This window comes from Athene cunicularia (genome assembly GCF_003259725.1).
Source record: "Athene cunicularia isolate RWA chromosome 21 unlocalized genomic scaffold, athCun1 chr21_part1, whole genome shotgun sequence".
NCBI classification, from domain to species: domain Eukaryota; kingdom Metazoa; phylum Chordata; class Aves; order Strigiformes; family Strigidae; genus Athene; species Athene cunicularia.
The window spans coordinates 6,743,669-6,765,245 of record NW_020799127.1 but is presented as its reverse complement, the minus strand read 5'-3'; the positions used below and the strand labels follow the sequence as shown (position 1 = coordinate 6,765,245).

Genomic DNA, 21,577 nt, shown 5'->3' with positions numbered 1-21,577 from the left:
AGAATTAATGAACTGAGGATTGCTAGAGGTTCCTTAGAAAAAGATTCTTAAAAGCTTCTTGACATGAGCAAGACTGTTGGTTACGTTAGTATTATTAAAGCAATGCCCATTTCCTTCATGAAGAAAAGCTGGCTGTTAAAGTTAGCTAACCAAAAATAGACTGTGCCTTGATAGTATTTTAACTTCTGCTTGATTTGTTAAGAAATTGGTGCGTATTTCTTGATAATTGTACTGATTCTTGGTTTGGTTTTGTTTGTCTTTTTCCAGAATTTACATGTTTGACAGCAGAAGTTGGTTTTCTACTGTAGCGAGAGAAAATGTAAGTAGAGAAATAAGGTAATTTCTTTTTTCTAGTGCTTGAGAAACTCATACTATTTCTAAAAGCTGGTGAACTTCAGGTTTTTAGCTGTTAATCTGTGCAAGCCTGAAGTACCTGTTTTCCACTTCAGCATGTGTATTCTTATGTCAACAGGAAGGATTTTAAAATGGCCAGGAAACCTGCTAAATAATAAATGTTAGTGCCTGCCTTCTTTCAGAAATAGAACTGACAAAGCAGAGGGAGACCATAGATGAAACTGTTTCATCTCAGTAGGGCAGGGAACTGTAATAAATAAAATGATGAGAACAGTTATTCTCTCTTGAATGAAAAATTACTTATCTGCCATGTTTGACAAAAGAAGGCCAAACTTCTTGTGAGCAAAGTGGCTCTTGTCAGAATGTTCTTTTTGATGTGTCAGTATTATTTAAACAGAACCTAAAAGTTTAGAGTTGATATTCTGTGTATTCATAATTACTAATATTCTAGGAATAGTGAAACCTTCATTACATTACAGACTATAACTTCAAATGTTTCTGCCTCTTGTGAAGCCGCTTAGTCTTTGAGGAAGGTGACTAGTTTAGTCATATGTTGTGTAGAAAGTATTTGCTCAGTTAAATTTACTACTTTTAATTTCTAGATATTTACCTTTTTTTCAAAAAGCAAGCAGCAAGCTAGCTCCTGTCTCTCTCTCTAAACCTGTCTTCTGAGGTATTCTCTAATTACCTTGGTCAATCCTAAACACCTCCGTGTTCTTTTTTGGAAGAGCAGAAACTGAATCCGAACACAGTGTTCCCAGCGTAGACAAATCATTGCTTGTACTCAGTGGCATTATGATACTTCCCATGTTTTCTGTCCTGTTTTTTATATAAACTTTTGTTTTAACCAGTGCTGGTTATAAAGTCAATGTTTTTGAGCTATTCAGTACATACTCTACAAGGTGTTTTTTTTCCTTCAAATAAAGTTTGTATCACAGAAGGTTGTGTGATTCTGTATATTTCTCTCACTGTGTTCCTGTATACCTCTTCTAGGATTTCTAATTTATAAAATTATCCCTTTTTTTAATTGTGATCACCATATCTGGAGATGTATGTGCTTCAGGATCAGAAGGCACCCCTAAAATTTTTTGTCTTCCGTTTTGGATCATGTAAATGGGAGAGAGAACACCTCAAATTTGTTCTACAAGCAGTTCTGCTTTATCTTACTATGCTTTCTGTTGAACAGAGATCAAATAGACATCGATATATACTTCTGATTAAATAAAAAAATTCTCAGCTTTCCAAAGCCAGTATGATGTCAAAACATAGGAACTAACAGTGGATTGTGTACGTTTTCACAATGACAAAGGAATTATACAAGCTGCTGTGCATGTTGCTAATAGGATTTATGGTATCTGATAGATTAGCACAGCTTCATTTAATCAGATGACCTGCTATGAGACTGTCTGGTAGGCATAACATGAGCTCGTTATTAAGGCTGTAAAGTTTTGGCTCTGTTCTTGCAAATAATGTGCTTTGCTTTCCTTCTGTCTGTTCTGTACATCTTGGAGTGATGCATATTAGCAGGAAAGATGTTGAGGGAACAAATATCAGACAGCCTATTCATTCGGGAGAAAGGTGATTTGGCTAACCTTCCGAAATTGCTGTGGTTGGGTAATACACTAACAATATAACTTTAAAGCCCGCTTTGTATCAGCAATGCATTGGTGGGATTACTTTACTTTTTGGCTGTAGTAATGTGTAGTAAAAATATCTTGTAGCAAACAAAGCTTGGACATCAAGGGATACAAGTTTTAAATATTTGACTTAACGATAGCTGTGATTTCAAATCTGTGTACTCCTCTCTTAATCTGTAGAGATTATTCACAGGACAGGCTATTTAGGAGAGGCTGGAAAACTCTATCCTTTTTTATTCTTTTTCTACAGGGAAGGTATGAGAAAATGAAGTAACGAAGTGTTTAGTAAGCATTTCCTCATTGCTGTTACCAGGTAGTTTCTGAGAGGAATCATATTTAACCCAAGAATATGTGTGGATGAGTTGTGTTCAACTCTTTCCATTTGTTTTATAATGTAGGCAAGCATCACTCTGCGTATAAATGTGATGGTATTAATGATACCTTGGTTTCAGTAAGTGGACTTACATGACTAAATAACTCATCCTTTCCAGAGCTCAAGCTGTAACAATGACATGAGTGAATTTGGGTTGTTCCTTAGCCTTTGAGTTGTTCTGTCACTGTTTTCTGAGTAGTGAGCTTTACCTTTAAATTAGAATTATTATACTTGGATCCTAAGTATATCTCTATTTGCAGGAAGTTTGTGGAAGTTTTGTAGATTTTTGTAAGGCTTTCTGTTGAGTTCAAAGATTCTGGGCAAAGCTGTTCAACATACAATTAACTGCCTGGACATAGATGACTTTCCTTTTATGTAGGAATATAGCTCATGTAGTTTAGAGAAAGACAAGCCCAGAAGGTGTTACTTTGAGATGAGTGACATAAGTCCTTCTGACATAGTTGAACTGTGAAGTTGTATCATATATGGCAAGTAACAAATGAGGTGAAGTCAATCCTTGGTTTTCCTGTGTGGGAAAAACAGAGGAACAAAGTGACTTTTCTATGGGTAACTTGTAAGAAGAGATTAGAGACTTGGATCATTTGGAGTAGTGAATAGTGAACTACCTTGCAAGTACACATATTGTTGTCCCTAGCAAGAAGAGAATTATCTACAAGGTATACCTGTCAACAAGATTAGGGGGAATTAGGCTAAGGGCAGAGACACTTAAGCACTTCAGCCTCTGGAAGGGTCTTGAGTGAGTTCAGCAAAGTGAATGTGTTACTCCTGAGAAGCCTGCCTTCAAGAACACAGTAACATATTCAAAAGAAAGTGAGGTAAGCATGAGTTTAGTTGCTACCTATTTCTTCACAGCTATGGTGATAATTGGGAAAAAAGGGATCGTGCAACTTCAGTAGTGACTTTTTGCATGAGGTTTTCTTGATGTAGAAATTCAGTAACTTCTTTTAAAACCCCACAAATAGAAGCATCATCCATGTCACGCTTACAGTTTCTTCTAGAAACCTCATTTAAAATGGGATTAAATGCCTTTAGAACATGCCTAGAAACAAAGAAATATTATTTCGTGGTACTTAATTGTGTTAGTTTGCAGTGAGCATAGTTCATATATTGAACAGTCTCCGCTTGTTATTTCTGTTTGTAATATGACTAAATCTGTAGAAAAATTTCCCATTTATTAAGAGTGGGAATAGGTAAAATTATTTTGTCTTCCCCTATATTTTCCTGACCTTACCTGTTGTTCTTGCTCTTTCAAAGAACTTTTTTTTAATGCTAGACACTTAGTAAGCTCTTGCTGATTTACAGTACAGCTGAAAAGCACACAAGAGGATGGAACACTCCCCCCCCCCTTCTCATATTTCTGCCATAAATTTAATTGCCTAGGACTCAGTGTAAAAGAAATAGAGGAATAGCCAAACTGGTTGTCCCATAAATTTTAGTCTGCTTCAGAGAACTCCTATATTTTAATGTCCTTGGCTTCATTAGGATTTTTGTTTCCTGACTGTTGGTGAGTTCAGTCATGTTGGCAGGAATTAGAACTTCCTGTTGATGTTGAAACAACAAAGACTACAAAGGGAATGTGGAAATCTGGTTTAAAGAATTTCTATGGATGCTGTCAGAAATGCAGTTCAGGGTTTGGAGTTGCTTGGAACGCGTAGGGGCTGAGTTGTAACTCTAAAAGTATATCTGACTCCAAGATACGAACTTATCATGTGGATATATGATGTTGCAGATAGGAAAAATATCAAGGGTTGTAGGCATGCAGCTGCTAATTGTCATGCAACGAGTACTGAAATGTGAGTCCTACCCAGCAAGTGACTGAAGGTCGAGATCCAGAGAAGCTGCTTTAACAATAGTAAAGTTCCTTGAACTCCTTGCTGCCTGTGATACTGGAGATAGTGTCTTGCATGTAAAGGTTTCTGCAGTGCTGTTAAGCCATTTTGAAATTGTTCGTTAAAAGGAAGCTTTCCTTAAAATGTTAGTGAGTGACTCTGATGTGGAGTTCACCAATAAAGCGTTTTAGGAGCTTAGCTGCATGGTAGGGAGAGCAGGTTGTGTATATGCATGTCTGTCTAACTGAATGATAACTTGCATTTATGAAATGACTCTGAAGGTTGGGTTCTGTTGGTGTGTTTAGTTAATTCTTAGAGATCGTGAAGGAGTTTGGGTTCTTCTGCCCGTGCATAAAGTGGGACTTGGAAGAGAACAGAGGCAAAGTGCCGAGGCAGAGTTCTGTCTTAAATTCGATGTGACAGTTTCTTCTGTAACATAAGTATAGATGTAGTTACTGTGCTAGGCCTTTCAGAGTGTAATGGAGGTTTTATTTGTGTGCACACAGACATGTATGTGCCAGTCAAACTATGATATGCCATCAACGGGGGAATGTGACCTGTGTCCCTTTGGAGCTGCTTCTATGGCTGTATCAGTGTTCCTGCTTCTGTGATACTGCAGAAGACACTCGACACTATTGGGCTGCTCATCTGGCTTTGTCATTTGCAGCACTCCCCTTCAGCACATGCTATATTAAGCAATAAGGCACAAGCATGAAATAAGCTTGTGTGATTTATTTTCAACTCAGTGTGTGCAAATAATCCAGAATGAAACTACAGGGTTCAGTTTCTGTGAAGTAAACTTTCTCGGTTTGATGGTTTTTTTTTTTTCCTAGGATTAGTGTTCCTCTCCTTGGACCTCTTCCTGTTGCATCCAAAGAAGTTTTGTTTCACTTAAATGTGAGAGAATTCTACTGCATAGTGCACAAATTCTCACAGAAATAAATTGACGCTATTTTAAGCTGTATGTTACAGGAGGACGTATCTGCTTTGACTGACATTAGATTATTCATCCTATTATATTTTTAAATAAAGCTGTATGTAAATCTTCACTGTAGTTACCTGTAACTCTGCACCTGGAATCGTGGTGTCCTAAATCTTTATCTTAATCCTGTTGCTGAGTTGCTGTGACCTTGAGCAGGGCATGTAAGTTTTGGATTGTACTTTCTCTGAAATAGGAACGATACCATCTCTAAATTCTTTGTACTCAGCCTGGAGTGGCTGGTGTTTGCTTAGTGGGAAATGGGCTTATATATTAACTTAGAGAATGGCAGAAATAGAACTGGATATCAAAAAGCTGAAAGATCTGAAAATTTTCAGTTTATTCTTAAGAATAGTCTTCAAGTTCCTTAATGGCTTTGGCAAGAGTCGTGTACAGTATTTCACAGTATGTGTGTGAACTACACAGGAGCTGTAGACAGCCATAGATTGTTTTGTCTTAAATGTAGAATGAACAAAACAAGTTGAGAAACAAAATAGCATTCAAAAGAAAAGAAGGTGGTTGTAGGATAATAAAACGCTCTTGATGGGTTTTGTCTTAACTGGATTTTGGACTAAGCTGAACAAGCAATGTTAAAGTGGCTTAAAGAGATGACCCTGGAACTGGAAGAGAGAAAGAAGAGACCTGGTTTCACAATGAAGTGAAAGGGCTTTGACGGTTTTGAGACAGAAGCTAGCTGAAACTGCTTTTCTAAAGGATTTTGTGTTTCATGAATTTGTAAACGATGCTATGACAAGGTTTGACGTTTGCTCTTCGAGGTGCTTGGTTTGGAATACCATTACTATAAGGGGAGCTCTGAGACAAGTCTGGGTATGTGGGACAGTAATATTTAGGGCATGTTAAAGTCTTAATAACTCTTCTGAAACTTCTTTTCTTTTGACAGTGATGTTTGCTCTACTACTTTAATTTGCTTTCACAATATGTTCTCTGTTACTATGGATAAAAATTTGGAAGTTATCCTCATCTTTCTCCTTGGGAAGGGCTTTAGAAAAAAAGAAAACCCACATGCTTGCGAAGATAAATAAGCTGATTAAATCTTAATAATATGTGAAACTGCTAGCAAAGCATTTGCTTTATTTAATAGTAAAGGGTCAAGGGGGGGGGGGCAGAAGGAGGAAAGGAATTTTCCTGGAGGAAAGGAATAAGTCCAAATTATATTTTATTTACTGTGGCTGGATAAAAGCCAAGCACATTTCTGTGTGGTAACTCCTTATTCTGCGGAGGCTTCGGAGAAATATTTTCACCTGTATTCCAGTATTTATAAACCAATCTGCCTTTTGTCAAGTGCTGTTTGAGATGTTTGAAAGAGCTTGCCTACTCTAGTAATTTCAAGTTATGACTCCTACTAATTCTCATTATTATCATCTGTCTTCCAGATTTCTGGTTGTTTCAGAGGTGGCAGTGAAGCACACCTTTAGCACAGGAAAATGAGTGAGCTTGACCAGTTACGCCAGGAGGCTGAGCAACTGAAAAACCAAATCAGAGTATGTATTGTATCCATGGATCTTGAAGCCACGGTACAGATGAATGGTCATGTACTTTAGGAAATTACTTTTTTTGTCTTTAATATTGCTTAGAAAATAAGTTGTACAGAATGCACACGATGGATTAGGTTGAAGTGAATGTTATACTGAATTTTTTCTGAGCCAGACCATAAGCAATGTTAAGCAACATACTGCTTAAAATAAGGTTAGCTACAAGGTTATTCAGGGCTTTGTCTAGTTAGGTCTTAAAAACTTCTATGGATAGAGACAGCACGGCCTGTCTGGACAAGCAGTTCCATTGCTTGACCATCTTCGTGGTGAAAATCATGTTACCTTTCTCTCAAAAGAACAAAATGTCAAAGGCTCAATATGCTCAATGTGTTTTGGCAGCAGACAGCGTATTATGTTCATGCAGCAGTTAGGATGGGTCCTCTGGATGACAAGCAGAAATGCTTTCTGGACCTTGGTTTGAGGGTGCTTGATCGACTTGATAAAACAATATAAAGAATTGGGCAGAACCTCTTAGAATTTCTCTGTCTTCTGTTGCAGGATGCTAGGAAAGCATGTGCGGATGCCACCCTGGCTCAGGTAAGCATTTAAGAATTTAACACAAATTATGAAAATTGTTCTCCTTTACCTTCTTACATCATATCTTTTTTTTGTAAGTGCAAGTGAATCTTTTTTTGCCTTCTCTGTATTTTTTTTTTCATTTTGTCTTTAGGTGGTTTCTTCCAGAAATACATTGTTTCTTTGTCCAGTTTCTGAGGGGGTTAGCCTTGAGCAGTAGTTTCTTTAAGAATTGACTCGGGGTGCATCTCTACTGCTCACTGGGAAGTAATGCAGGGGAGCCCCAGTGTTCTGCTACAGATATGGTGGCAGTACAGTTGCCTTACCCTGATAATCTGAACCATAAAACCTGCTCAGGTTAACCTACTTAATAATTTCCACATGAGGCTGCACTTACGTCTGAAGTGCTTCTGGGCCTGAGCTAATACCTTTGCATCTTGCTGTACTGTCACATTTTGATCCTGTGGGCTTGCCTTCAGTCAACATTAACTTGGGGAAAGGGAGAGCAGTACTCTGTAGTACATCTCATGGAGATACAGTGTTTTGGGTTTTTTTTCTAGAAATCTGGTAGGAATTCAGACTGGAACAGATTATTATGGCAGTGGAAGAGGTGCAAGCCTTTGCTTTTTTTTCCCTAGATATATCATGAATCATTTTACTCTTGTCACCTACTCAAGTCCATTTGCTTGAATTTTGACTGTGAATCCTCTATGTCTGATAGTTGGTACATAAGTGATGTCATTTTCTTAATTTAAAATGTCACTGAAGTATCAGATAATAAAGGTAATATCAATATCTGAGTGGTATGTATCTTGTGATCTCATTTTATGATGCGCAACGCACAGTATTTTTCAGGGTGAAGGTATGGGAAAATTAAAAATAAAAGCTTCAATATTAGTTAATATATGAGATATCCACTGTGAAAGGAGTTTTATATCAGGGAAACATTCTTATCTGTTCATCTGAGTCCTGAGCTGTGTTGATAGCCTTTGAAAAGAAGCAGAGATCTTTCCTCAAATGCACTTGCTGAAGAATTTTGTAACATGGAGACATGAGAAGTAAAATAAACTCTTGGATTTGTTGTGATGTGTACTGCTTACAGTACTGGAAGTGTGTTGTGCTGTTCTGTGTTTGTTTTTTTTTTTTTAACTGGTACTTCTCTCCAGACTGGAGGACATACTTATATTAAATTTAACAGTGCAAGGACAGCTAAACTGATTACTTCCTCACTCGCTATTCACTTATTGCAGAGACTACTTTTATCTTCAAGAAGTTAAATAAATCAGGAATACTATGAATTTAATAATCCTGTACTTGGAAGGGAAGGCAATTTGGATCAGAAAGAGTTATTAATTCAGCCTTTAAAAGTGGAGATGTGTTTTAAAGCCTGAGATACCTCCCCACACCCACCCTTCTGGGGAAAAAAAAAGTCTGCCACATTTATCTATACAGGAGTAGAAAACCCAGATCAAAGGTCTGAAATTCTAGAAATCTAGGAAGATATGACCTAAACAAATTAATTTCTGAGGCTTTATGAGTATGGTAGAGCAGCTGATTTCTTCATTTGATATATCATTTTATGCAGTATCTTTAACTTTTGATTAGTTAATCTTTAAAAACTCTGTCAATATTCAAAATGTAGGACTTTGGTCTGCACTAGAAAATTCATTTAAATGGAATTGTGTTACTTTTTGGAACTACGAAGTGAAAAACTCAGTGTATGACACCATTCCTATTTCAGATCACAGCCAATATTGACCCAGTGGGGAGAATTCAAATGCGCACTAGAAGAACACTCCGGGGACACCTGGCTAAAATTTATGCAATGCACTGGGGGACTGATTCCAGGTGGGTGCTAGTGAGACCAGATGGGGTCATGTGGCTTCGCTGTTCTTTGGAGTGTGCAGAACTCTGTTATTTTTCCTATTTCAACCACTTAGGAACCACTAATTCCAAGAGAACTCAAACAACCACGAGTATTCAGAAGCACTTAATATCACTTTTTTTCCTCCTAACACCCATGGTTTTGTCATCCAAATCTAAATATGGTGCCAAAATACAAGTTTCTGTCTATTTGCCTGAAAAATATAGTTGTGGTAGTACACAAATTCTGAGGAATTGTGGAGATAAAGTAGACTTCACAATCAGATGGGTTTTTTTCTTTAAATGCTTCCTATTAACTGCTGATGTTCATTTAGAGAGAAACTGAACGATACTAGTATCAGCTGCTTTTGCTTTCTGTCCTTTACAAGAATTGTAAGGCACACTAAGGCAGCAAGTTTTCAAACTTTGGTTAAAATAATATGTTGCTGCTTCCTTGCAGAAACACATTAAAAAAAATTCCTCTGAGGAATTTTTAAATTACAACCAGCAACGTTGTAAGTTATAGGTAGCCTTTTGCTACTCAAGAGATTTTTTTTTTCAAAGAAACCTTGATGTTAAAGTTCCATTCTTACCTAATTGGTGTAAACAAGCTGTGCCTTAAGAAAGAACTGCCTGAACTCTAGTGTGTATGCATACAGTAAATACACCAAAGCAAAATATCCAAGTGTTTAACAAAAAAGACAGCATGCGTCGTAAAGATAAAAATAATTCCTGATGTGTTAAACTTAGTTTCTATATTACTTAGGGCTTAAAAATCAGAACAAACACCATTGTTACTTTGCAAAACACTGAAGTTGAATTCACCTCAGTTTTCTGTGCCTGTGAAAGAAGCTAGTTTCTCAGAGTTATGTACAGTTTATTGCTTCAGGCATCTCTTGGGCATATAGCTTATTTAAAAAATGGGGATTCAATTTCTTGATTGGCAAAAGCGTTTCGAGAGAGCTCTGAAATATAACCTAGAGCAAAAAAATTAATGCGGAGAGACTGGAGTATTTCGGTGATTGCACTGTATTGTTCAGCTTGGAAGTGGTCAGAAGATGATGCACAGAACAAATTTGAACACCACGTGGGAGTATTTTATCCAAAATGACTTAGAAAATGAGGAGACTATACAGATTTTTTTTTTCATGTCAGTATATGTGATCTATCTTTAAACACATTGAGAGCAGGAAAGAGAGCTCTGAACCCTGAATTAGGTGCATCATGTTTCAAACATGATTGCTGGGTGGGGGATTGAGGTGGTGTTGATTTAGAGTAAATATGTTCCTACCACTGCCCCTTCCATTACTGATATATTTGCTGCATTTCATTTTCTTTTCCATTGTATTTCAGTGCTGATGTTCAGAATTTTTGGATGGCTTAGAATTTAAAATCCTGTTTTAAAAATAGGAAAGAGGAAAACGTGTTGATAGTGTAGCTTCCCAAACTCAGTGGGTCTGAAGCCTGTGTGTAACACACAGAAACACTGATTCCATGCAAGTTTTTTCCCTCAGGTTTTCAAGATTTGAGATGTTACATAGCTACAGTTTTTCCTCAAGTCAGAATGTGTTAACGTGTAGGTGTTCTATCACACATTTCCATAATACTTAGCATTAAGATTGAGTCTTGCAAAATTATTTTTATAGTACTAATAACAGAATTGGGTAATGTTGCACTGTATTTGAATGGTTTCAAGTCACTTGGCCTTGACAATGGAGACAATTGCCAGCACAAAGATCTTCATCACAAAGATGTTTCTTGTCTTCCTGCAATGATTGTGTTTACCTGCTGTTTCTTCTCTAGGCTTCTAGTTAGTGCCTCCCAGGATGGCAAACTTATAATTTGGGACAGCTATACTACAAACAAGGTAAGACCAACTGATATGTTGTTCTGTAATTCCCCTGTAAATACAAAGGCAGTGTACCTGTCAGGATTTTGGCTGCATTCTTTTCATAGTCCTAAGACCAAATTTTGAATTCTCCAAAAGAATAAAGTTTGCATTTAAAGAACATAGCGGTGTCTTGTGCATTGCATATGAAAATGTGCACCACAAATGGAAAACAATGAAATACTTAATTCTAGAGCATGTTTTGATTTGTTTTGGTACTGCGGAGAAATTGATTGACAGAGAGCAAGAAGTAATCAGCATGTTGCACCAGAATGGTCAGAGATTTAAGCATAGCCGTAGTAATCTGTTGTCTGCAGTTAATTATTCAAAGACAAATTATAGAATCATAGACTGGTTTGGGTTGGAAGGGACCTTAAAGACCATCCAGTCCCACCTCCCTGCCACAGGCAGGGCCACCTTCCCCCAGCCCAGGTTGCCCAAAGCCCCGTCCAACCCGGCCTTGAACCCTTCCAGGGAGGGGGCAGCCACAGCTGCTCTGGGCAGCCTGTGCCAGGGCCTCACCCCCCTCACAGGGAAGAATTTCTTCCTCATATCTAATCTAAATCTCCTCTCTTTCAGTTTAAAGCCGTTACCCCTTGTCTTATCCCTCCCCCCTTTCCCACAGCCCCTTTCAGCCCTGGGGGGCCGCTCTAAGGTCTCCCCGGAGCCTTCTCTTCCCCAGATGAACCCCCCAACTCTCTCAACCTGTCCTCACAAGGGGTGTTCCAGCCCCCTGAGCATCTTTGTGGCCTCCTCTGGCCCTGCTCGAGCAGGTCCCTGTCCTGATGTTGGGGGTCCCAAAGGGAGAGAATCCCACCCTGGCCCTGCTGCCCACCCTGCTCTGGGTGCCTTTCTGGGCTGCGAGGGCACGTTGCTGACTCTCAGTTTTCCACCCCCTGACACCCCCAAGTCCTTCTCCTCAGGGCTGCTCTCCAGCCACTCCTCGCCCAGCCGGGGTTTGTGCTGGGGATTGCCCCGACCCACGGGCAGGACCTTGCCCTTGGCCATGTTGAACTCCAGGAGGTTTGCACGTCCCCCCTCTCCAGCCTGCCCAGGTCCCTCTGGATGCCATCCCTTCCCTCAGCGTGTCCCCACCCCACACAGCTCCGTGTTGGTGCGGAACTCTGAGGGTCCCTCGATCCCCCTGGCCCTGTCCCCAGCAAAGCTGTTAAACAGTGGCGGTCCCACCCCCTGAGGACACTGCCCGTCCCTGCTCTGCACTCAGACCTTGAGCCATACGTACTGGGTCATCATGGTTGGCATTTACTGGTTATGGTTACTGTTATCAGGGAACAACTGCAGCAGCAACTCCTAAAACTGGGATTATTGTTGATTATTATTGATTCCCAGCTGTGAAGCTACTGAATCCATAACTTTACTAAAGAGAAATCATATTGTTTTCACAACAAAAATAAACCCTCCCTTTTTTTGCCTTCATCTTCCTCCTTTGACCTCAACCTCCAGGTAAACATGATCGAAATTACTGTAACAACTGAAAGATAAGATGGTAAAATAATCACTATATACCATGACTTCCATATTATATCTTCAGTTCTTCTATGAATGCTAATTAATCCATGGTATCATCAAAAGGCAAATTGTAGCTTTCTTGTCTGGGGGGACTGGAATCAGAGGTTGTTGTTGTACTGGTAAAATTTTTACTAGAATCAGTAATAGAACTCTTCAGCTGTAAAAAAAAAAAAATAAAAAAAAATCCTCCCCTCATACCTCTTGGCAGTATTGAAACAGTGAAATAACAATTGAGTTAAGAACAAAAAAGCCACCACCACCACCCTGCTCTAAAAGAAATAAACCTGTAACAAACACCCCGGAAAACCAAACCATAAACTGTTTGGAATTCTAGGTAGCAAACAGCTTGGTGTTGAAAGAGTGTTAAAATTTGACTAGGTAGGATCAGGAAGCAGCTGATGCAAAAATCCTTGAATGATAGTCTGCAGATGTTCTTTTGGCAGTTGGCAGCACACATTGGAAGTAACACTCTTGTCATAAATACGATCTTTTTCTAATGATGAAATAAAATGGCTTGAGGTGAATATTCTGGTTAGTTCCATGGTAGAAGACTTCCAAAAATGATCTGGCTGTGTTTTTAGTGCGGGTTATTGTTTTTTAGCTGCTGATTGTTGCAGGATCACTGTAGCAGCAGAGGAACAGACAGTAATCTTTGCTGTTTACTTAAGAAATATAGGAGAATTGTTAGTATTGCATGAGAGATCACAATATGTATAACAATATAGTGCCTTTCTTTAAGATGCCATGAGCACATTTGGAGGATGAATGCAGTGAGTTAACAAGACAGAACAGGTTTAGCTTCAATTATTTTTTAAATAAAGTTCTCTGAGCACAGAGTGACAAGGAAACGTGGGGTAGTTATTTAAATATGAAGCTTGATTGCTTGCAGTGGGTTTCCAAAGGAGGATTTAAATGGCAGCGAAAGCAGCGATTTCCTTGTCCATTGATAGCACAGCATCTAAGCCTGGAATTGGCAGTTTTGCTGACTGTGCTTGGAAGTCAATATTTTCCTGAACCTATAATAAAACAATAGCAATCAGAGCACTGAAATGAAATAATGCAGCGTTTACCAAAATCGCTTATTAATCTGGATTCAGGAAAGGCAAACCTAAGGTTTTAATTATGTCATTACTTGGTCTGACGAGCTATATGTGCAAGTTACCCTCAAAATAGTTTGATACTCAGACAACTGAAGACTCTTTTTTTTTTTTTTTTTTCTTGTCATTGTTTTCTTCTTGTCCTTCTGGCAAAAAGATGGTGTATGCCTTGAGAAACAGGTGAAAAACTTCCTGCTAGTAAATGATTGAATCAGTTGTTCTGCTGCTGAAATACATCAGTGTGTCTGTTTCAGGTGCATGCTATTCCCCTGCGTTCCTCTTGGGTCATGACTTGTGCATATGCTCCTTCTGGAAACTATGTGGCTTGTGGTGGTCTTGATAACATCTGTTCCATTTATAACTTGAAAACTCGTGAAGGGAATGTACGTGTCAGCCGTGAACTAGCTGGTCACACAGGTGAGTGCCTGTTCAGAATGGTCTGTTACCTAAGCACATGGTGAAGATTTAGAAAAAAAAAATAATCTTTTAGATAGAATTTCCTAATTAGAAGGATATATTCCATTGTGCACTTCTTTCTCAGGCAGGACCTTAGCTGCATACTGCCTGTTTTTAAATTATTTTTTTTTTTCTCCCTCCTTTTAAAAACTTTTGTTAAGGGTGATAATCTTTTAACAAAGGAAGTGTAATGAGAATGTGTTTTAACTTTGCATGAGCAAGACAGCTGCCTTCTCATGGCGCTATTTAGTTGCAGAGATTTGAGTTCTCATTACTTCCTCTTCTGTTTCTCCTCCTCTCCTTTCTCCCCAGAATACAGTACCTTAATTTTTGCCTTCAGTTTCTGTCTCTAAGGTGGGCTGTCTTGTGATTGATGAGAAGAGACAGGTAGAGTTCTAGGCTTTGCCTGGTGAATTAGGATGTAAACCGGTAGCTGCAAAATTCCCTTAGTGACAGATGAAGCAAAATTCACCTTATTGGGTAAGAAGGATTGTAGAAACACACGTGTTGGAGTTTTTGAAGCAAGAAGATCCCTCACTGTGCTCAAGAGCTAGTGTTTCCAAGTGTGGGGAAGGAGTTGAAAATTTTTCTTTCTGAACAAACCAGGAGACTCAGTGTCACACTGTACCTTCAAAAGCAAATCCAGTGGCTGAAGATATTCTTGCTTCCTAAAGAATGTACAGTTAACAGGGATGAGCACCTTGTAAGCAGTAGTAACCTAGAAAATGTGAACTGCTTTTGTATGTTGTTGGATAATGGACAGATGGTATTTTTATGTTTTTGTGAATGGGGTTGAAAATTCTTCGGAGGAAAGCCAGGTGGGTGGTTTCTTGAACTGGCTATTTAGTAGGCACTTGGGTATCTTGTAAAATAGTAGTGTAGTACTGAGCCTGTCACATCAGTCATCTTCCTCACTCTTGTGGAATCAGGAATGCCTCCAACAATCTGAGAAAGGGAATGGGCTGTAATTAAGCATTTCTCTTAAAGCTGCAGCTCTGAAGCTGCGTGTCATCTCTGTGGTCTCCTTGTTCCCACTAAGAATAATCCAAACCAAAGGTAGATCGCTTTAGAGGTGGTCAGCTTGGCTCCAGAGAAAATTTCTAACAGTTCTTCAGAGAAAATGTCAGGTGGGCTCTGTGTCTTCTGCCTGATCAAGCCTCCAACTATACAAAGAAAAGAAAAAGGCATAAAGACTTCATTGAAGGAAAATACGGTTACTCAGAAATAAGTTAAACATTAATGACTTTTTATACAGAAAAAGTTAAATGTGAATTAAAGTATGCTTATTGCCATTTAATTTTCTTTTGACTGTTCTTACAAAGCGTGACTGATGTAATTTAGAGGAATTGTGTGCTCTTCTTGGGTGTAAATGGTGTGAGAATGCAGTGATGATTTGACCTTCAGTTGGCGGTTGTGATGAGACTAGTGAAGTGATTTTGGAGAAGGTACTCTTCTCCTCTTGCCTCTACCGCTCACCTGTCCTTCAGGACACAGGGAAAATTGGAATGCGTTTGGACACAGGGTGCTTACACTTTCAGTATGTGGCTGTGAATGTGTATCAAAATACGGAAAAATATTTTTAGCAATAAAAAGAGCATTATTTCTGTGATAGTCTAGATGCTCAGTGGTCTTTATGGTTATAAACTGTATAGCTGGGAAAATACGGTTTTTTACATAACATGAGAAGCAAAATTTTGCTGTAATTCAAGGGACATCAAAGGAGTACGTCTGAAACCTGACCAGCTTGTATAGAATCTTCTCGAAGGAGCAACTTCAGTGATCTGCTTTTCTGTTGCAGAACTGAACAAAGCCTATAGCTGGAAGCTATCGTTTACAGGTTTTCATATTTTGCTGTAGTTACGATTTTCAGAAGATGTTTGTGTTTTGTGAAGTAGAAGTGGCTGGCAGGACAGAATAATTTTGTAACTGGAGTTGTTGCATTGATTGGCATGTGGTCATACCTCACTATAAAGATGCTTCGCAGCACTCGGATAAAATTCTTTTCCACTGTTTCGAAACATCCAATGTATATGCTCTGTTCTTTTTGTACTTTCCAAAAATGCAGTTTATTTTTTTCTCAATAGTTATATGATACAGCTGAGGTCATAAGCATTTGTTGCTCGTGGATGCAGTGATGTAGAGATGCATTTTGTAAGAGTTTAGTGTGTACAGTGCAGGGTTACCTATATCCTCTCCAGCTTGGCCAGTGGATTCCACTCTTTTGCCTTACTACTGCCTCTTTCTTTTCCTCTTCCTCCTCTCCACACTCTCTACCAAAAGAAGAATTGGCAAGATATTTCCAAAACAGTGTCTACCTTATTTGGTTAAGCTGCTTAGGTTCATTTTCTTCTGTTACAGACATCTTTCTTTAGGGTGACTTGCAGTGATGCTGGTGTATCGCTGCGCGAGGGTAGTGGTTGAGTTGGGCATGGTCTGTAAAGAGCCAAACTACATTTTGTCCAAAACGTTGGAGCTTCCTATATAAAAAAATTTCAGGCTTATATAGTAGTTCTTGCTACATCTTCAGGAGAGGAGGAAGCAACACAGAAGCAGTGTGGAGTGTGAAGAGTAATCTCTGGTCTTACTCATCAACTTTTAACTTCGTTTTCAGGATACTTGTCATGCTGTCGTTTCTTGGATGATAATCAAATCGTTACCAGCTCTGGTGACACCACTTGGTAAGCAGTAAAATTTTGACATGATCGTTAGTAATGACTTCTCACAGCTATACTCAATTATTGAAGGAAATGTTATTCTTTGTAAACGCGATAGTCATCCAGAAGCCTAAGTGAGATTGATTGTTGTTCATATGTCACGTTTTTACTGTTAATGGAAAAGTTGGTCTTTCAAGTTTGTTAGCTTTGGCTGTTTAGTTCTGCCCGTGTTCTGAAGAGCCTGACCCAATGCTCTGTGTTAAGAGGGTAATGGGAAATTTTTTTTATGATAACTACTTGGCTTTCAGAAATAACTGTATCAGAATAATGACTTTTTTCAAACTTGTTTAGCATTCAGTATTTATTACTTAGTCATATTCAGATTTTTCTAATACAGAATTCAGTTTGTTGTTATTCAGAAGAACTCCTAGAAAGTATTCTACAGTGACAGTAGATGGGTTTTTTTGAGGAGAATGTAGGTGTATGTCTTAATAAATACCGGTTTCTGAACGAAAAAAAGACCCCAATCATTTTTTCATAGATTTTTCTATTATATCTAATTCTTAAAAGCATTACAGCTCTTGCAAGCAGCAGTACTTAGAGCAAAGGTTGTCTAAAATACCTCTCCTACACAGCATCAGTCTCTTTGAATGCCTGTCTGTTAGTCCACTGATTCTGAGTAGCTATTGAATGTAGAAGTTTGGGTTTTATACAGAATTGTTTCTAAATGTGGATTGGCAATTTTTTTAAAAGAAAAACAAGCTCGGCTTTTTCTGTAGCCTTACCACTGCTGCTTTAACTCAAGCTTGTAGTAGTACTGGACAGCAGTCATTGGCAGGTCACGTGAACTTTGTGTCGAAACAGCCATGAATGTTAGCCATTAGATTTTTTTGGCACAGTTTTTCAATTTAAACCTCCAGTATTTTAAAATTGAGGATGGTTTTTAAAATCTATACACAATTGTCCTTTAACAATCAAATAATTCAAAGAATGTTTGGTTTTTTCTACATTGAATATGTATTTTTGTTAATACTTTATAGATTTTTACTTGTTAGCAGTGATATAAATGAATGGGTTTACAAGGTCTGGACAGCAATTCTTGTCTAATGCAGCACAAATGTGTTGATTTTTGCCTTTTTAATTATTCCTTCAAGCGCTCTCTGGGACATAGAAACTGGTCAGCAGACAACTACATTTACTGGGCACACTGGAGATGTCATGAGTTTGTCTCTTGCTCCTGATGCCCGGTGTTTTGTTTCTGGTGCCTGTGATGCCTCTGCCAAACTGTGGGATGTTAGAGAAGGAATGTGTCGGCAAACCTTCACTGGCCACGAGTCGGACATCAACGCCATCTGTGTACGTATCGACGTGAACAGAAGATTTGGGGTTTAAATTTACATTGTTACAATTGCTTTGGTCTCAGCTCTCAAGCATGTGCTGTGTGATGTAGTGTTGAGGCGTATTTTCTTTAATTAATATTTTTTGTAGCTGGGGAAAAGTACTTGAAGTTTGTACAACTTCAGGTCCATTGTGGTAAAGAGAAGCAGGGACTGTTCTTCACTTGCTTTTTGTTACTTTACTGCTTTTGCCTGTATCCCAGTAGTGGAGAGGTGTACACTCTTTGCCACTTTCTTTTTCCACTTGCTCTGTACAAAATGTTATGTTCAGTTGACAGAGGAATCAAGTCTGAAATCATGTGTTTTATTATTTGTTTTTTTCCTTTTTCCCCCCTCCTCCCAGTTCTTCCCGAATGGCAATGCATTTGCCACAGGCTCGGATGATGCTACGTGCAGGCTTTTTGATCTTCGTGCTGATCAGGAACTTATGGTTTATTCACACGATAACATCATCTGTGGCATCACCTCTGTAGCATTTTCTAAGAGTGGACGTCTCCTCCTAGCTGGTTATGATGACTTCAACTGCAATGTCTGGGACACACTGAAAGCTGATAGAGCAGGTAAGGAAGCAGTTTTGGTTTTAAATGTTATAAGCAGTGTGACGTACTGAATGTGAGTTGAGTCACATACACAGACCTGTTAGCATGCCCTGCCTCAACTCTAAAACTCTGGTTTAGGATGACCAGTGATGAAAGCAGCTTAATGACTTAAACAAATGAATTGGAATGCTGCTAAAGGATAGAAGGGAACAATGGATGCCTGGGAACAGGAAGATTGCCATTAAAACCAAGGTTTTGAGGGTGGAGAGCTATGTTGGGTTTTTTTTATGGCATTGTTTATGTATGAACTGTTCAAAGCAGTTCAACATTAATGTGGCTATTTATAGAAAAGAATTTTTTTTCTAATATTTGTAGCAGTAGCTGTAGAGACAGCCAGTGAAATAACAAACATTGTGTTTGGAGGAAATTAATACGAAATTTATGGTCCAAAGATTAAGATAATGTAACTTCAGTTCTCCTTTTTTCTAATAAAAGTTTTGATTTTAAAGAAAAGATACCAATTAGGCTGCAAGGGTTTTGTTCCCGTCAGAACAGGGGATGAGAACAAGAGCCTGCTCTGTTACCAGATAGTGCTCTAAGCTTTTAGAATTATCCTAGGTGGGTTTTAAAAGCCAAGAAAAAACAAGCAGAATATTGTTCCACTTGCAGTTGAAAGGATTAGGTGCCAGTACTTTATTTGTGGAAAACTGACTCCTTGTTTTGAGGGGAGGTTATATGGCAGGTAGGAAAAAAAGAAACATATCATCCTGGACCGTTCCAAAACGGTTTCCACCGGGTTTTTAATTTCTGTCTCCAGCAACTGTTTTACCGCTCAGATTTTATCTTCGTTTCTTCTAAAATTCATGTTAGTTTTTATCAGTACTGAGAAGCTGAAACTGTGGGACATGGTTCATGTGTTGTAAAACACTATTTGGTTCTAGTTGCAAGTTAACAGGGCCAAATACAGTTATTTCAGTACTGAAATGTATTTTGAGTCAGCCTTTTCTGTGTGCTGAGATTTACAACTCGACTTTCTTGTACTTGGATTATTGAGACCATAAATCTGTATATAAACCTGTATGGAGATGAACTGAGAAACTTCTCTTGATTAATGTCTAGGTTAGTTTACAACTGGCTGTATTTAAGTACTGTAAAATCAATTATGTGTGTTTTCCTGTATGTTTTTTCTTTGAAAGACCTTAATTAAGAAAAAGAAAGGAAGAAGGTGGTGATCTTGCTTACTGTTGAAATAAGAAACAATTCTTTATACTCACGAAGCATGATTCTTTATTGCCAAGGTTTAGAACTGATTTAAACTACTACTTTGTCACGTATTCTGCTTACTGAAATCTTCTGACTTAAGATTGCTGAGCAGATCTTGACACTATCATGCCTGATTCTATATTAAACTCTCTTGTGGTTAGGTATTCAGTTCAAATTGCATAAGACTTCTTGGAGCTCTCTTTGTTTTACCAAATTGCAACACTTAACTAATGTTGATGGTAGACTGTATTTTGATATATTAATGCTATTTCCACGGTAAATTCTAGGTAACTCCTAGGTAATTCTGTTAGCTCTGGCAGCTGGCTTGTGTATTGCACTGAAATTCTGAAGATTGTATCGTCTACTTCAACACTCAGGATTTGGCTTCTGCTGCAGAAATGCACAATTCTGTGCTCAGGCTTAGACACTCATACAGATTTTATGGGATCTGGAGATGAACAGTGTTACACAGCGTTAACTGCTTTTATAAAGTATATTAGAAATGTTACTACTTCGAACATCAAGAAACTTTGTGTACGAAGTAGTGATTTTTACACTGAATTAACAGATCAAAATATTAATTTTTAAACTTACTAGTTTGTGTAAGAATTAAAACTGATTTAACTCATGGTCTGTTTTGGAGAATAATGGAGAGGGAGAGCGCAAAATATAAATGAGGAGAATCCTATGAGCAGTGTAATTGATGTAGAAAGATTAATTTGAAGTCTATCAAGAATATCTTACCTCAGTGCTGTGGACTGGAGAGAGTTTGAAGATAATTAGGTTTTCTTTTTACTTCCTTGAAACTGTTAAAGGGGATAGAGGAAAATGTTGACTCCCTTAATTTTTCTGTTTAGTGTCTCCGTTCTTTTTATAATGGTACTATAACTGAATTGTAGCAGATCTCCATATTGACAAATAGATTGTATGTAGGAGTTTGTCTTGTAAGTGCTTGTAGAGTAGTAAGATAAAATTAGAAGAGAAATGCTTTAGTGTTTATAACAATTGAGCATAACTTCTGATATTACACATTAAAAAATTACTGATCTCTTTATCGCTATGGAGAGCAAATACTAAGCATGGTTGTACTACATTGCTATGACATTGTCAGCAGAATTTTTGGGGCTGTGACTTCACAACTCATGAGAAACCAGTAAAGGTCACAATATGGGGAATTTTCAAGGAAAATTTTGGAGTCATGCATTTACTGCATTACCCCCTTGGGAACTCACACAGTTATATCTCAGTTTGTGCTTATAAAACTAACAGCATTTAAAAATTCTGCCATGTTTGTTCAGGATTTTTGAACGTATAGGCTGTCTAATCCAAACCTGTGTGCCTAAGCGTTACCTGAACTGAAATATGAAATTATCCAAGTGATGCACCATGTCTGTTACGTGTTCTTATTCACAGGTGTCCTTGCCGGTCACGATAACCGTGTCAGTTGCTTAGGTGTGACTGATGATGGTATGGCAGTGGCAACAGGATCATGGGACAGCTTCCTCAAGATCTGGAACTGAAGTAGGTAGGTATCCAGTTAATTCAGGCTGTCCTTGTTTGCTATTCAGAATGCTTTTTCCCAGGTCCAAACCGTGCTTTTTTTTTTTTTTTTTTTTTTTTTTTTTTTT

General features: G+C 38.3%; 1 protein-coding gene across 4 annotated transcripts in view; it reads left to right on the top strand.

Annotated features, from left to right (window-relative positions):
* Positions 1-21,577, top strand: part of GNB1 (G protein subunit beta 1) — a 43,592-nt gene that overhangs the window by 19,983 nt on the left and 2,032 nt on the right. For 2 of the 4 annotated variants that reach the window (XM_026862619.1, XM_026862618.1), the window contains exons 2-11: positions 268-319; positions 6,588-6,695; positions 7,245-7,283; positions 9,004-9,110; positions 10,929-10,992; positions 13,895-14,057; positions 16,708-16,774; positions 17,905-18,106; positions 18,491-18,707; positions 21,363-21,474. In XM_026862619.1, the coding sequence (XP_026718420.1) occupies positions 6,639-6,695; positions 7,245-7,283; positions 9,004-9,110; positions 10,929-10,992; positions 13,895-14,057; positions 16,708-16,774; positions 17,905-18,106; positions 18,491-18,707; positions 21,363-21,469 (1,023 nt within the window). In that variant the 5' untranslated portion in view covers positions 268-319; positions 6,588-6,638 and the 3' untranslated portion in view covers positions 21,470-21,474. Of the gene's footprint in view, positions 1-267; positions 320-3,066; positions 3,201-6,587; positions 6,696-7,244; positions 7,284-9,003; positions 9,111-10,928; positions 10,993-13,894; positions 14,058-16,707; positions 16,775-17,904; positions 18,107-18,490; positions 18,708-21,362; positions 21,475-21,577 lie in introns of those variants that run through there. The other 2 variants (XM_026862620.1, XM_026862617.1) reach the window with 1 other exon arrangement.